General features: G+C 50.2%; 6 protein-coding genes across 6 annotated transcripts; 4 read left to right on the top strand and 2 right to left on the bottom strand.

Annotated features, from left to right (window-relative positions):
• Positions 1–386: 386 nt before the first annotated feature.
• On the top strand, positions 387–2,833 carry LY79DRAFT_515986 (uncharacterized protein; the record flags this gene model as incomplete). The annotated part of the gene is made up of 6 exons (XM_060554773.1): positions 387–866; positions 925–977; positions 1,048–1,180; positions 1,840–2,211; positions 2,309–2,377; positions 2,435–2,833. 6 exons carry the CDS (start codon positions 387–389, stop codon positions 2,831–2,833), a joined length of 1,506 nt encoding a protein of 501 aa, XP_060413959.1.
• A 73-nt stretch (positions 2,834–2,906) lies between these two features.
• On the bottom strand, positions 2,907–3,708 carry LY79DRAFT_554719 (P-loop containing nucleoside triphosphate hydrolase protein; the record flags this gene model as incomplete). Its single annotated transcript, XM_060557871.1, has 1 exon — positions 2,907–3,708. Exon 1 carries the CDS (start codon positions 3,494–3,496, stop codon positions 2,909–2,911), a length of 588 nt encoding a protein of 195 aa, XP_060413958.1. The 5' UTR covers positions 3,497–3,708.
• A 654-nt stretch (positions 3,709–4,362) lies between these two features.
• Positions 4,363–4,614, top strand: LY79DRAFT_515798 (uncharacterized protein; the record flags this gene model as incomplete). Its single annotated transcript, XM_060554754.1, has 1 exon — positions 4,363–4,614. A coding segment is annotated over one exon (252 nt), but the record flags the coding sequence as incomplete, so codon positions are not given.
• A 1,544-nt stretch (positions 4,615–6,158) lies between these two features.
• LY79DRAFT_554716 (arginyl-tRNA synthetase) lies at positions 6,159–8,535 on the top strand. Its single transcript, XM_060557870.1, has 2 exons — positions 6,159–6,523; positions 6,581–8,535. Exons 1-2 carry the CDS (start codon positions 6,242–6,244, stop codon positions 8,210–8,212), a joined length of 1,914 nt encoding a protein of 637 aa, XP_060413956.1. The 5' UTR covers positions 6,159–6,241; the 3' UTR covers positions 8,213–8,535.
• Positions 8,536–9,229: 694 nt separating this feature from the next.
• On the top strand, positions 9,230–10,572 carry LY79DRAFT_659513 (uncharacterized protein; the record flags this gene model as incomplete). Its single annotated transcript, XM_060562745.1, has 2 exons — positions 9,230–9,304; positions 9,356–10,572. The coding sequence occupies exon 2, from the start codon at positions 9,442–9,444 to the stop codon at positions 10,570–10,572; it is 1,131 nt and encodes a 376-aa protein (XP_060413955.1). The 5' UTR covers positions 9,230–9,304; positions 9,356–9,441.
• A 740-nt stretch (positions 10,573–11,312) lies between these two features.
• On the bottom strand, positions 11,313–13,034 carry LY79DRAFT_659512 (uncharacterized protein). Its single transcript, XM_060562744.1, has 6 exons — positions 12,574–13,034; positions 12,452–12,514; positions 12,305–12,398; positions 12,087–12,246; positions 11,930–12,033; positions 11,313–11,863 (listed from the first exon to the last, which is right to left on the bottom strand). The coding sequence occupies exons 1-6, from the start codon at positions 12,725–12,727 to the stop codon at positions 11,317–11,319; spliced, it is 1,122 nt and encodes a 373-aa protein (XP_060413954.1). The 5' UTR covers positions 12,728–13,034; the 3' UTR covers positions 11,313–11,316.
• Between the last annotated feature and the right edge of the window lie 2,621 nt (positions 13,035–15,655).

Here is a 15,655-nt window from a genome sequence, read left to right as displayed (position 1 = left end):
ATTCCCATAATTCTCACCGCCATCCGGTATAAGCATCCGTGCAAATTACCGGAACGCAGATCTCGTAATATCACTTCTTTCCCTTTCCCTCAAAATATCACAAAGGCTTCTTTCCTTCCAGAGAGGAGGATTCCTACGTTGTCTCGAAGAAATATGTACACCGCGCCTCCCATGTATCAACACTTACTGTATCGGGGTACTCGACATTTGTGGTTCATAAATAACAGGGTATGGAAAAGTCGGAATGGGTTTCTGGTCCTCGAGTTCGGGGTAGGCTCTTCACTTTGGTACCGGGATTTCATGGGTTGCGGAGAGAATGCAAAAAAAAAAAAAGCTTAGTATACTTGAGTTCTCTAACTTGATTATAGAATTCTCTGTCCACTTAAATGATCAACAATGCCGGAGCAGAGGTGTCGGGTCTCGTGCCTCCCTCGGTTGACTTGGATAGACCCGAACCGCCAGTGCCGAGGCCGAGACATGTGCATCTTCCAGATCACGAGAGGTATGATGGTGCTTTCTCTTGGCCACCACGATTCTTCGATGGTCGCCAAGGAGGGTTCTCCCGCAGCTGGGAGAACTCGCCGTACATCGACTTGTTTTCGTATGCCCGAGAGCTAGGAGAAAACGACATCAGCATCTTCTTAAGAACAGAAGAGAACTGGGCCCCTGATCAACAGCGAATCGACTGTGTCCTTGATGTTACCCGCGAAGCTACGATTCAAAATCTGCTTGATAGAGACGAAAGAGCGCAGAAAGAAAAGATTGCCCTGCTAATCGACGGAAACGTTTCCGGTCCGGAACCACATCTGCGAGATTTCCTCGGAGGTCTGACAGCGCAAGCCTTATACGATGAGCTGAGTAAAAAGGTAGGTGCTTACTTGTTTTCACCTGGAAAGAGACGTTAACTCATGCAATTTTGACTAGAGATATAGAGAAGATGGCGATGACAGCGTTGTGGACACTGACCGAAGGCTGATGTAAGCTTGATCACAGGCTATCTAGGCCCGTAGGCGACTACCATGACTAACGTGTTATTGCTACATGTAGATACGTCGCTAACCTGGATGCTTGGGGCATTATGGCTCTAGTGGGAACATCTCCGGAATCATTATTTCGGGTGCTAGGGGATTTTATTCTGAACTACACATGCGCGAATCCATCCATTGGCGTGTCTTTCTCGGTATGTCGCATTGTATCAAGTTAAAGTATGAGAGGGTACTTGGAAGAAGATGCCTAACAACAGTGCACAGACCGAAGGACCTGAGACGTTTTCTATGCAGTTTTCATTCCCTTTCCGCGTCTGGCGATCTACAGCACAGCTTATGAACGATACTCGCAAAAGTACAGCTACTGGGGAAACACTTAGGCTCTCCCGCGATGTAACCTTCTTGAGGCATCTTGCCGGCTATAAAGAAAATTCAGCTATCACAGACGGGATCTATGCAACAAACATTAGCTGCATAGTTACAGGCTACGACCAATCTCGATGGACAGGATTAGTCTTCCTGGAAACTTGGTTCGACGAGGCTCTAGATGATCCATCGCCAGATATGGTGACTCGCTACGAGAACGACTTCTCAGATGGGACGTTATCGGATCCACTTTGTCGGGGGAAAGTGGAAGCAGGTAAGAGCCAGTGGTCTCCTCGACCGTACTTCATCCACGTCCTTGCCGTTCGAATTTTCCAAGTGCATCTGGAGTGGGCTTCATTACTCTCTCATGTTACACTACGGATGACAGCGCTCGTAAGTATACCAACCCATAACTGTTTCATTCATGGAGGCTTTTGATCTTGTTCACCTAAGACTTTTCTGCTTCAAGGATCTAACTCTCCCTCAGATCAGGCGGCATGAGGATTTCATCAGACGCGTACGCACACCCACCCTGAACCAGGTGCCACCTATACGGAAGCAGAGAAAGATCCTTGAAGAGTTTGATGAACTCGAAAACGGTCTCAGGTACTTCAAAGAAGTTTTGGACGAGCTTGCACAAGTTCTGCAGGAAAACGTCAGAAGTGGAGAATTATTCATGAAGACCGACGTGCTCTATTTCCGCAACTATAATGAGCCATCTGACGATGCGTCGATCTGTTTCCCATACCTCGCGCTGATTCGAAAAACCTTCACAAACCTGGAACAACTACGGCAGAGGTTGGGAGATATGCAGCAGAAATGCAAAGAAATGGTAGAGGTGACTTCCGTACGCAAGATTGTAAGAACCAACATGGCTGATGGCCTGGTTTATCTTTTCCCCGTCTCAGACTACCCAGCTCCGCACATACATAGAAACTTGCTCACACGTTGCAAAGCACTGCCAGCAATCGAATATTGTGGCACCGGTTCACCATTTGCCTACAGTCTTGGCTTGGATTACCATCGTAGGTCATTCCTGGCAGAAGCTGCTTCGACAATCACACTAACAATGACAACATCAGTTGACGCTTCCGCTGATAATCACTACTGGTTTGTTCAGCTGTGACGATATTTTTACATTTAAACGTAGCTGGAGAAGGTTTCTGTTTGTATGGCTTGTGATCACGGTCGTTATCTTTGCGATAGCGTTGATTCTCTTGAGGTACGCTGCAGGCGTGTGGCTGTTCCAGTCTCAAAAGACCCCGGAGGATGATGTTCAAGGGAGCTGCAATCCCTTGAATACTTTGGACTCCCAAGAAGACACTGCTGAAGATCAAATCACCCAAGTGGTGCCGCGATGCGCAACGTTCTTCACAGGCGTTATCGGTGTCTTCCAGAAACGAGGCGTTGGAAAAGCTGTAGCCGAGAACCCCCGGATTCGAGACCAGATAATAGCTATTGAAACCTGTGGTTCCGGGTGAGGTTTGGTCTAACTTGCATCCTCCAGTATCAGCATTTCAGATAGAAGCACAATCGCTATCATGAATCCTATTACACTAACTAATAATCTGCTTTAAAATGTGGTCTCGATGTATTTCTGGGTTATCCTTTGAATCCACGACAATAGCGTGGTGCTTCGGACGGCACGGGTTCTCAATCCACTTTTTAAAGAGACTGCGAGAGTCTTCGCCTGCACGAGCATGGCATGCCGCAGCAGGGGGGCAATCGACGCCAGTTCGCTGGCTCTTCATCGAATCTCGCGAGCGCAACCTTTCATCTAGTAGGTCGATGTCCTCAACCTTGCACTCGACGTACCAGTAGGTGAAACCGTGTTTTTCAGCAAGTGCAGATCCTTGATCGAGAACCTCTTGAAAGTTGCAGGTACTGTCGATAATGACATTTAGGCCTTGTTTCATAGCGTCCTCGGCGAGTGACCATTGGAGATGATAGGCGCGTTTCGCTACTTCGTCAAATGCCACGTCGTTATACTCAAGAAGGGCGGACCTAAAGATGTCGTGATCGATAACCAGTCCACCAATCGATTGCCGCAGTAGCCTCGCCATCGTGCTCTTCCCAGAACCCGGTGCACCGGACATTTGAATGAATAGCCGGGATGACTCTTGTGAGGTTTGCCTAGAAGTCATTGTGGGGGCTGGTTTTGGGTGACCTCATGTATGGTTGGTCGTCGGTGTGGAAGAAGTTGAGTAGGCAGTACCAGGTCGGTCTGAAGGTACCAATGGGTGGGACTTCGCGCTTCTGGAGCAGTTGCCACCAATCAAAGCAGTTGTAATATCATTCGTTGATCTGCTCGAGACCGATAGGATTTGGGCCATGAGAGGAGGCTGGTCCACGTAGCTATGCACGCAAGGCAGACAGAGTTCTATTGGCTGGGGGAGTGAATTGGTGAACTACGTGGACGGTATTGCTTCCGATAACAAGTGGTGAGTGAGTAGCCTGTCAACCGTTGGCGGCAGCTGGCTTGACACTGGTATGGTAGACATGGATACCTAATCTTCTGGTACCAGCTACATTTCATTCGTTGAATGGTACGTATTGCTCTGCATATGAACCCCCGCCGCGAGCTTGTTTGGCAGATATCAAGAGAAGGCAGACTAACAAGCGCCATGTGTATTTATTGGCGCCTTGGATATTGGAACCTCTAACTACAATGAAAGTATTATCTCATTAGCCTTCTTCTTTAGGTGCAAAGGGTGATACAACTGGAGAAACTGGTATCCGACGCTCTACAAGAGCAGTTTCGCGCTCATTGGCAAAGCAGCACAGCAGATGAAGATGTCACATTGTATGGGTTTAGCCGCTTCGGAACGATCCACTTGCCGAACCTCCAATTTCTCGAGGGCGAAAAATCTGAACTCAATCGTCTTGTTCACCGAGCAGGACTGAATCTGCCCGACATGCCACCTTCACGTAAAAGACTTGATGAAGATTTCAGACGGGACAGCATATCGCTGGAACCAAGCAAGATCATAAGCGGGCCTACCAAAATACCTACCAAAATACCGTACTAATCGCCGAGATGATTTCTCGATTCTTCATTACAAGATTGGTAGGAATCTTCGTGGTGACCCCTTTGGCGGCGCTTTCATATCAACCTAGCAAAGAAGTGCATTTAGGAGTCATCTCAGCATGTGTTGTTGCATTCTCATGTCTAGTTTCTAGTTTTCTCAAAGTCAGCAGCGTGGAGATGATGGTGACAACTGCTTATGGCGCCATTCTCACTGTTTTTATGTCAAACGTCTAAAGGGGATTTAATTGATGAGTTTTACTGTTTAGGTATATACTTCTAGCTTACCAGGTAAACTGCTTCCTATCAGAACTTCAATAAAGATTTCTCTTTATTATTATCCCGGTTGTTTGATCATCATCATCATCATCATTACTATATTTATGGTCTTTGGTGTCTTAGGAACCTCAATGTTTTCGTCATCATTTCGCCCAAATAGAAAAACTTTCATTCAGTCAGGAAATATGACAGGAAAACATTATAGATCTTGGCAAACAAGGATATCCATTACTTGACATGCAGGCACAATGGCTACTTCGGTTAGGATGAGACGGCTTAGACCCAGAGGGCATGACCAAGCCGCATGGGGGGATAGAGAAGGTGAGGACGGACCCAGTAGAGGTTCCATCAGCACCCCTAGACGGAGGGGCATGAGGCTTTTAGGCCGGTCTAGCATTGTCACAAGTGTCTGCTGATACTTGGGCAAAAGCCAACCCACGGGACGAGTCGCGGGACACGATGAATCGAATCCGATGGAGCCTTCACAAAGCCAGCTGCTTCTCGGCGACTGGGAAATCAACCAGCTAGCCTTGTGGACGAGACGCGATAGCAGACTGCAGGAAAATCCGCTGTTCTCTGCCGAATTTTCCTCGTGCTCGACTGGCGTCAGCGACGTAGCGCCATTGACCGACAGAGAGACCCATCTGGCCAGCGCCTTGCAGCTAGCTGGATTCCGACACGTGATCGGGACACTCTGGGGGATTTCGGCCAAACATAGTAAAGGTACTCTATGAGAAAACACAGAGTGAGAGGATGGCAGACATCGCGATCTGCCGGGGGCTGTATCGAGCGCTACTCACGATACCCGATGGAGGAATACGGCACGAAGAGGCGGGAAACATAGGGCCGCCGTGCGCAGTGACAGGAGACTCGGGCTTTAGGAATCATTATTATTGAATTCCCTCCGTTAACTTTGGTGCGTAGAGCCACCGCGGAGTTGCACTGTGAGAACGTTGCTGTGGTCCTCGACCAGCGTGCAGCATCCCTAGTCTGTCTGCCTACGACGTCACTGACCTCACTTTACACGGCATGAAATAATACATAAAAGCGCTAAATTTACGCAATTTTTGGCCGTTTAGAAGCTTTATCTTTATTGGCCTCGGTGTGTTCTATCTCGAACAGCATAAGCGCCTGGTGACCACGACTTTGGGATACTGTTTCGAGATGGCATGAAAAGGGAGGCTTCAGATTACGCAAACAGAACCCGATCTACGATGAACAGCAGGAGAAGTGAAGTTACAGCGACTTTCGTCGCCTTATTTCCAGAAAAGCCAGATTGATCTGCCCCGAGGCTGGTTGAGCGAAAACAAATGCAGCCTGTTTTCACCGATCACTGATGTGGATGGTTGCCTCATTTTCTGACTGGTAAGCCTGCATCTGCACTTACACAAACTTAGGCCAATTACGACATGCCGCGTCGGCCTACTTCGATGCCCAACCACACCACCCATATCAATATCAATCCAGCCTGGTTGCCGAAGAACCAAATCGGAATTCCATCGTTTGTGATAAGGTTTTCCTCCCCTCTCTCTTTATACTGCAAGATAGGCAGTGCAAAAAAGCATGTCAGCTTGAATCAACCATCATGGCGACTCTTTCAATCAGTGGTCTCCAGTCTTCGCTAGAGAGGCTCAGCCTCGATTCTCCTCTTCCTTATTTTCCCGATGCCGAGGTGTTGGTACGCCCGCTCGACGTTTTCCGATCCTACATCGCCCAAATCGTGGCTGAGATCTCAGCATGCGACCCTGCGGTTGCATATGATTCCATCCAGTCAACGGCTGCCATCTCCATGGGCGACCTTGCTGTTATCCTCCCTCGTCTCAAAATCAAGGCCAAAGGCGATGCTGCAGCTGAGCTGCTTGAAAAAGTAAAAAAAATATATCCTCCAGACGCAAGGAGACCAAACTAATGGAACGACGCTCAGTTCCCGAAATCGCCTCTTTACACGTTCCCTTTCATCGATGGAGTTCATATCCGCATCTTCTCCCACCCATTCTTCCTCCCAAGACTCGTAGTACCTTTCATTGCCGACCGAAAGGAGCTATACGGCGCGGACGATTCATATGGCCTGCGAGACGCTTCATCTCCAGAGAGTGGACGGAAAAAGGTCGTGGTCGAGTTTTCGTCTCCCAACATAGCAGCTGAGTTCGAAGGCAGGCACCTTCGCAGCACTATCAACGGCGCCTCGATCGCCAACCTTCACGAGCGTATGGGGTGGGACGTCGTCAGACTGAACTTCCTAGGAGACTGGGGCAAGAACATTGCCCTTCTTGCCGTTGGCTGGAACAAGTTCGGGTCGGAGGAAGAGTTCAGCAAGGACCCCATCCGGCATCTTCTGGACATACACAACCAGATTAACGAATTATTCAAGCCCGAGCAAGAGGCGAGTCTCAAGGCCAAAGACGAGGGAAAGAATACAGCCGAGATTGAGTCTCAGGGTATCTATGCCGAGCGTGACGCTTTCTTTAAGCGCATGGAGGAGGGCGACGCCGGTGCAGTAGCCCTTACCACGAGGTTCCGCGATGTTTATGTCGAAGACTACACCAAGGCATATGCTCGCCTCGGCATCAAGTTTGATGAGTATGCCGGCGAGTCACAAGTGACATCAGGATCGATCGCAGTGGTCGAGTCTCTTTTGAAAGAAAGGGGCATATCCGAAGAAAGTGACGGATCTTGGCTCATAGACTTCAAGAAGCATGGCGCTAAGGGCCTCGGAACTGGAATGATTCGGAACCGCACTGGCACTACCATGTACTTCTCCCGGGATCTTGCTGCGATCCTGGACCGGGAGAAGCAGTACTCTTTCGACAAGATGATCTACGTCGTCAACGCCGAGCAAGATTCCCACTTCCGCGGTGTGATCAAGGCACTCGAGCTAATGGGACGCGACGACTTGGCCAAGAAGATCCAGCACGTCAACTTTGGCAAGGTCCAAGGCTTGTCGTCTCAGCTTGGCAACGCTAATCTCCTGGGAGATATGCTAAACCAGTGTGCCAACGCCGTCAAAGATGCCATGTCCACGGAACAGAACTCCGGGGCTCCACTAGCCGCCGCTGAGCCTTTCGGCATCACCTCGCTTATTGCACAAGATATGCACACGAAGCGCGCTAACGGCTACGCGTTCGACAGCAAGAAAATGACAGAGTTCGAAGGCGAAACGGGGGCTGCTCTGCAGTTACATTACACCCGTCTTTGTCTAACCATCAAAGAGCTTGGTGCCGATCCCACGGCGCTCGAAGAGGTCGACTATTCCCACTTGGAGGAAGAAGAGTACACGAACCTCCTTAGGCTCATGGCCCAGTATCCCGATGTTGTTAATGCAGCGTACAAGACACTCGAGCCGTCTGCTGTCCTGACCTTTCTGTATCGGCTGGCCGAGCAGGTTGTCGTGTGTCTTGATGGCGACGAAGGAGGAGACGAGGAGGGCGAGGAAGAGGAGGGAGAAACGGCCGAGGACCCAAAGCTTGATCTTGCGCGAGCTGTGCTGTATGAGAATGCGAGACAAGTGTTCGAGAATGGCATGAGAATCCTTGGTATCAACCCATTGGCGACTTGAGCTAGTCTTGGTGACCCTTATCTCGGGTTCATCTTTTTTACGAATTACGGTCCTGGAATTTGTTGCTTTTCGTTCGGCAAATGTTGTTTCGATTTATGGAAGGGGCTAGTTTTTCCCGGCTCGTGAGATGACGACTTCACGACAGACATGAGAACGCGGCTAGCGACCGTTCGCCTCACTGCGTAGTAAATTGAAAGATACCAAATATGACAAAGTTCTCTGATACAAGTAAACACTACTATGCAACGAGGTTTAGTAGTAATACTTCATCCGATAGTGCAATTAAGCGAGTCATTATCATTTGTATTCAAGTTTGGTCTAGGTTCGTCATAAATCAAGTGATATCATCAAGCCACAGCCCCCGATTATTCTTTCCAATAACTAAGATATTCTCTGCGGTAACTTTAGGTTGGGTCCGTCCTCCATCATCATCCCCTACAGTCCCGATGAGAATGTTGAAGGACGGCGAGACCGACGAAAGATAGAAGAACGATGGAGAATAAAAATAAAGCGCTTCTTTCTTCATATCTTAGGCAAATGAGGACGGCCAGAAAAAGCACTAGAGGACGTATTTTATGTCACACTCTAAACCTCGTCTTAGGCCGTCTTTACAGTAACTAACCGCAACCACAGAGAGCAGATTTCTGGAAATCTTTTCACATATTCACTCTGAGTACAAACAATCAAATACAAATTTAATTATCCGAAGTTTCTTTTCCAGCAGCCTCTGGCTTGCTTCCAGACCCAAGACAGTTGCTCCTTCCCTCTGCAAAACCCAACCGGCGTCTTGCCTCACATTCACCGCCATCCTTTACCCTTCCACATTCTCTCTCATTTTCACTTCTTCTCACTTACTTACTCACTTACTTACTCACCTAACCCTTCAACTTCACTTTTTTCTCTTGAAATTCACTGTCTTTTGCCTTTCTCTTTTGTTTCTCCAGGTTCTTTTGCGTGTGTTCTTGGATTATCCTTGACACAACACATAACTTAGACGCCAACAGCTGCAGAAAGCCACCAAAGTCGAGGCCCCTAAACGTCACTGATTTTGAAGACCTTCAAACTGTCTTCAACTTGTTGTCAAGTATACAGGTATAGGCTCTGATCTCTGTCGTAACTCAGCCTTTTCTTACAAAGCCACAGCAGGGCCAACCAAGTCAGATAAGGCAAGCATATTCAGCAACTTGATTGTCGCGTTTAACAACAACACCAACATCGACTCTTTCAACATGGCGAACCGTCGTGACCGTGGTACAGCCCTCATTACCCCCGAAGAGCGCGTTCGACGCGTTCAGGAGGCCAAGAACAACATACGCAAGACGGCCACCTACACCCCTGCACTTTTGGGCCGAATCCAGTCTCGAATTGACGCCAATGCCTTCCGCCGCTGTATCTCAGACAATACCATCTACCAGTCGCTCTGCAACTCTCTCAAAGACAAGAACATCCCCGAGCGAGAGCGACGTCCAGACCTAGTCGACTTCCTCGCCCTCGAGGCCATTGTTCCCGTTAACTACGACGGCGAATACAATCGCGTTCTAAAAGACCTCTTCATCCGCTGCCACACCGAGGCTTGGGTCAGCGAGGCTGTTCTGCAGGCCAATCATGAATGGTTCCAGGATGCCATCGGCGAGGCCCGCAGATACATCAAGACTCTCATCACCAGGGTCGACTCACAGCTCCTCGAAATCATCCTCGAGGACATTGCAACCAGCTTTTGGCGTGAGGAGACGAAGGACCATCCCCTTTACCATCGCGTCATAGACAAAGTCGCCAAGGGCCAGACTCTTACCCAGCGCGACGTCATCACCGCCGTCGCCATTAACGGTGGAAAGTACCCCACCGAGATCTTCCGTCACCTAGTCGTCAAACAGAACTCAAACATGCTCAACTGGGGCAGCAACATCAGTGCCCAGAATGCCCTCTATGATGACGAAGACTTCCAAGACGTACGCGCTGACACCACCATTTACACTGAGACCATGGTCAACCTCGAGTCCTTTGCGAACGCCATGCAGAACAAGCACAAAGGCTACGAGGTCCGCAAGAAGATCCGCGAGATGAAGGAGCTCATGAAGGACGACGTCGGTGTTCTCCGCCACACCCAGGGTGGACGCGTCCAAAAGTTTGCCGGCGGCAGTAACGCCTACCGCGCCCACACGGGGAACGGTAACATTCACTCTCGCTGCAACTCTGCGGCGTCCAACAGCCCCGGTCTGTCCGTGAATCAGGAACCCGAAGACGACCGACAATACTTTGATGGAATGCAAGGAGACATGGGCGGCGAGGGGAACCATGGTGGTGCTTCGATTAAGAGAGAAGAGTTCGGTGCCGATGAGTTCTTCAGTCAATCTTCTTAGTTTTCCCAGGTACATATCATTGCCGTTGAAACCTGGACGTCAAGGAGTAATGAGGGGCGACGGAGACGGCGACACAGGGCAAGCGGCTTTGGTTACATTGGGGCAGATTTTCTCTCTTTGAACTGACATTGCGTTATTGGGAAACAAAGCCCCAAGGTACATCCTTGTGGAATCGGACATGATCAGATGGCTTCCCAACCGACTTCGGCGGCAGGCAATGATACTGTCAACTCAGCTGTTCGTGCTCATTCTTATCCTCATGTTGTCCTTGTTTGCAGAATAATCATTAGTCTTCCGCAGTCCAGAACGCGTTTTTTCTTCTTCTTTTTCTTCAAACCCTTGGTCACGACAGCATCCCTACTCCAATGACTTCGGTGGCTACTAGCAATGATCTTTTGATTTGAGTGGAGCATCTCGAACAAGTTGAAGGATTCGGCAGCGGACAACGAGTCAGGTATACCGGAAACAACCGCGAGCTTTGCTTTGATGGGCGACCCAATTGAATCAATCCAACGATTGGGCAATAACAGAAGACGATAAGCATCTAAGTCAAGTTCGGGGTTTCCAATTGGCGCCACGTCGATACGTTGCAGATAAGTTTTACGATCCAGGTTTGCGTATGACCTGCACATCCTGCATGCCCAAAGTGCCATAAGCAGTCATGCTAATATTCATATGCTTGCACTTCAACATACCAAGTCATCATGACCCATTTGGCCCCCCCCCTTCCCCATCCACTACCCCTTAGACAGCTTGCCCTGGTACTATTGGATCGCTTCTGACCACGAACTCCGTCGTCTTCTTAATGATACCCGGCGAGCCCTGGTAGTCCGCGTTTTCCTCATCAGACCCCTTGCCTGTCCTCGAGTGACGCACGCCGCTTTCAGTGCGGTCGGTGCCACTGCCTAGCGGTTGCATCCCGTTCATTCCTGGCCGCCAGCTCTGCAGAGCGTACCTGCTTCCCACGTTGCCGCTCTTCGCAGACCTGCCGTGGCCGCTGGGGCCGCCGTACTTGTTGCTCCGGCTCCCCGACCTGCTCTTCTCGTTGAAGTACTTGACGAGTGGGGCAAGTGTCGGTACGCAGCAGACAATAATGCCGAGGTTGCTCTCCACCGCGGACCACATGATGAGAGGCGCCGAGTCGAGGTAGTTTGCGAGCGCGCGAACGGTCTGGATACGGATGATCTGGATGACGGTGATGAAGGCGCCGAGGCCGAAGAGGCCGAGGAGCACAACCTTTTTGCGCTTTTGGATCTTCGAGCTCGCGAGTACTGGGAAGGGGAGGAACATGCTGGTAGTCATACAGTCAGTCGAAGAGGTCTGGAGAAACACAGCATAGGCAGTTAGTCCGACTCACACTACAAGGTCAAAAAAGATCGTCAACAAGGACATGGCGGTGTAGAAGGGGACTCCTGGAATGCAGGAGCCATTCGTGATTGTTGGGTCCCACTGCTTGGCAATCTTGAGGCTATCAGTGACTGGACGAACATTCTTCTGACAAAGGCAAGACCTACCGGTGTGCAGAGGTTTATCTGGACCACGAGAAACATGAAGTGATATGCAACACACATACCCATGGTGATGAATGTTCCTATTCTGTAGGCACCCTTGGGAATGAAGCGGAGGTAAGAGAGTAGCAGGCTTATCTTGAAGCCGAGGATGCTGCTGATGTAGCTTTGATGGAGGTTAGCAAGGCGCCAACTCTGTTCTGGAGATACAGCTGTGCACTTACAAGGGCGCACCGGCATACTGTAACAAGCCAAAGTTGTAGAGGTTCTGGCTGGGCATGTCCGCGATGTTCTGGAGTCCAAGGCCCCATTTAGTTTCTTGTCGTATCCGTTAGCATCTGGAGAAGGCTTCTCGCGAGGGAATCGCTTACGAATCGTGCTGACTATTGCGAAACCGCAAGCCGCAACCCACGTTACGACGATGACCCAGTCGTCTGCATGCATATGTCAGTGCCCTACTTTGCTCCATGATATCTCGATATTCTCGACGTACCTAAACCGGCTGCGTTCAACATAATGACACGCACATACAGTCGCATACTCATGATTACCAGCGACATTGCCGTAAGAACCAGAGCGACGGTCGCGATATGCACGCCCGAGGTCTCCGTTCCCGGAGGGGTGTTGTACGTCCACGGCGCATCCATCGTGACTGGCGATTCGAAGAGAGTTTCCAGTACTAGTTCTGTGCTGGGTAGACTCGATGCTAACCCGCAGGGCCGAAGGCCAGCGAACTGACCCGTCGTCGGGACGCGGTGAGGTGCGAAGGATATTACCGAAGATCCGGGCGGGAGGAAGGAGGAGTAGCATAAGAAGACAGGGCTCCAGAGCCGGCTGGTGTTGGACCGCTTTATGTGGCAATCAGTTCGTCAACATCATCGTCCGTCTAACGTTTACGGAAGTGATCTGACATTGACAGTGAGAGGAGCGGAGTGGAGGGAGGACTAATGTACAAATATCTGCCCGCCTTCTCCGGTTTTTTTCTTTCTTCATATTCTTGCGACATGGGCCCCGACCCGACCCTGTGAAAAGGGCTGATCCGAGTATTTAGACCGGAAGGCTATTCCCTACCGGCGTACGCGAAGATATCACATTTACACTATCCGTAACGGCCAGGCTGATCTGCAGGTATCAACTTTGTTTGGGTCTCTGGTTAAGACACGCCCTGGTTCCTCAGATCTCTCTCAATGGCCAAGTTCATCTCCTCGCTTGGAAACCGCGCCTTCGCAAAAGCTATGATGGAGAAAGCCACGAGGACGCTCAGGGGTTGAGACTTTCATGATTGGCCCCCACCGGTAAGGTTACCGGCGTCGCAATCCAGGAGGCTCCGGATACAAGCAGATCCCGGTCCACATCTTGCCAAACGCAACCGGTTAATACGACCTTTCACTCTGAATGCCACCTCCGAGTTAGAAATGCGGCTAGGATTCTGGAAGCCTTGATCGCTGTCGGTCCCTGTTGCCGTACCAGTGTCTGCGTAGTACTCCGTATGTCGTGGAAACTAGAGTACGTCTTTACTACGCACGCTCTAGTACTATACTATAATGGTACGTCGCACTATTAATCAGCGCGCTACCAGGGATGGTTGTTGTTATTCAGCTGCTGGCAACAGTCCCCGCCCTGGTTGTCGACCTGAAATCGCAAGCATGCGTCAGTAAGGTTGAATAATGATTTCTGATAATGGTTCTGAGAACCTTAGGCCCAGAGCAAGTCGTGTTAAGCGAGAAAAAGCGAGCCGCCGTCCGACACCATCCTGAGTTAATCAATCCCTTTTTTCATAGTAATATCACTGACGTGATCCATCAGTCCGCGCAACGGCGAGAAATGTGCCCTTCACGGCGAGTCAAACGACTGCGAGATGTGTCAACATATCAGAGCAGATATGACAGTGGAACGTCAAGCAGAGAAGGGTTGATCCATGATACATTCACAGTTGACGTGATAGATGAGACGAGGAGAGCCTTGGCCAAGGCATCGTTTCGGGAAATTCACCGCATGCGGCAAAGGCGTAACCTATAATGCTGGCGCAGGGTAGACGTCTTGAGGAGGAGAGGCTTCCCCTGACTGCGGATGTAAAGCCGTGTATACCGGCTCCAACCTTGTGCATCATGCGGCCCTGATATGTTCCATCGACCCAGAAAAACGCCGACGTTGGTCGTAACTGCGGACCAGAGAATGGCAGTTGGAGGCGCCCTGTAACGTCGACGAGGCCAACGTAGCGTTCGTTTGCATTCCCGCCTCTTTACGCCCAGTTTGAAAGTCTTCCAGAAAGGCCACAATGCTTTTTAGCCGAGGCTGTATCTTGCTTGGGCGCGGGTGGCGTTGTCTAGAATGCTTCTCCCGGGCCGTTACGGGGCGGAGGGATCCTCGTGGAACGACACCCCGCTTTTGAAGGACACCAGCACTGGGAGCTCCACGGAATCAGGGGTATCTATCGTACGGGGGGGGGGGAAAGGAAGGAAAAAAAGGGAGTGAGAGAGTGAGTGTGTGTGTGTGAGTGAGAGAGAGAGTGTGTGTGAGAGAGAGAGAGGGAGAGGGAGAGGGAGAAACAAGCCTCGCTAATTTAAAAACTGAAATAAAATGCAGGGTCTTCAGTATTATCGTGACTCAAGCACCCTGAAGTGGAGGAATTCCGCGAAAGTCCTTCCGGATCCGAATGAGAAAACAAAGTGTCTGTCAGCGTATGTGCCACGTCCAAATGACCGCCGCTGGCTTTACACCACAACTATTGTAGACTGTTGACTGGGATGGCGAGAACACGTCTGTGCCTCTATCAAGGTTGTAATGGCCGATCGGCCCTGATCAGTCTGCGGTTCTGCCGAGAGTAGTACGGATACTACGTAGACTGATGCACATCCTACATGATCGAGAGACGCAGATGTGCACAAGTCCCACCAACACTTCCCAATGGCGTCGGTTAGCTCTGATGATCCCAGCTACTCTGAGAGTAGGGTACTATGTATGTTAGGACTTCCTTTACAGTTGGTCGCAACGGGACACATGATCCCGTACGGATCGAGTTTGGATGAACGTTTCGATCCTGCTTTGCCGTCACCTTAACCCTTAGTCCGAAGAGACAATGATTCTTCCAATCTCCCGAGGGGTCGGCCTAACGATGCGGTTACCAGGTCTTTGTTTGTTTTACGCCCTGGTCCGATCAACGTTTTGCCGAACCGCGGGTTGCAACCAGATGTTCTTGCCGTCGACGCATTGCCTCGTACGATACTGAATCCAAGGAACCCCGGATGCATTGCATTCTATCGGCAGGACAGCAAGATTTGGGTTAGACCGCGGCCAGTCCCTTGGTGTTCGCTCTTCACTTATTTGTACATATGGAGGTGGTGAGGGGCAGCATTCCACCACTTATCTTATAAAAACATGGATCAGGCAGTGGGGGCTTCATTATCGACAGCGATGGCATGAATAGAGTTTTGCTGATGATCCATGCACGTTCATCTCCGAAAGGCGTAGCGTGCCGGTCGATTGACTATCGACTGACTCTCTGAGAAAAATACTACATGGAAGAGAACTCCGCTGTCGATCCGTATCCATCTGCCCTCTTCTTGTCAAGTGCG

This window comes from Colletotrichum navitas (assembly GCF_030913465.1).
Source record: "Colletotrichum navitas strain CBS 125086 chromosome Unknown LY79scaffold_31, whole genome shotgun sequence".
Lineage (NCBI taxonomy): Eukaryota > Fungi > Ascomycota > Sordariomycetes > Glomerellales > Glomerellaceae > Colletotrichum > Colletotrichum navitas.
The sequence above is the reverse complement of the archived record's forward strand: the minus strand, read 5'-3'. Positions and strand labels throughout refer to the sequence as shown.

Bases quoted from the DNA above. Each gene is read 5' to 3' on its own strand.
- LY79DRAFT_554716 (XM_060557870.1), top strand. From the start codon at position 6,242: ATGGCGACTCTTTCAATCAGTGGTCTCCAGTCTTCGCTAGAGAGGCTC. The intron at 6,524-6,580 runs GTAAAAAAAATA...AACGACGCTCAG, and splicing joins CAGCTGAGCTGCTTGAAAAA to TTCCCGAAATCGCCTCTTTA.
- LY79DRAFT_659512 (XM_060562744.1), bottom strand. From the start codon at position 12,727: ATGGATGCGCCGTGGACGTACAACACCCCTCCGGGAACGGAGACCTCG. The intron at 12,515-12,573 runs GTACGTCGAGAA...ATATGCATGCAG, and splicing joins GTTGAACGCAGCCGGTTTAG to ACGACTGGGTCATCGTCGTA. The intron at 12,247-12,304 runs GTAAGTGCACAG...CCTCCATCAAAG, and splicing joins CAGTATGCCGGTGCGCCCTT to CTACATCAGCAGCATCCTCG.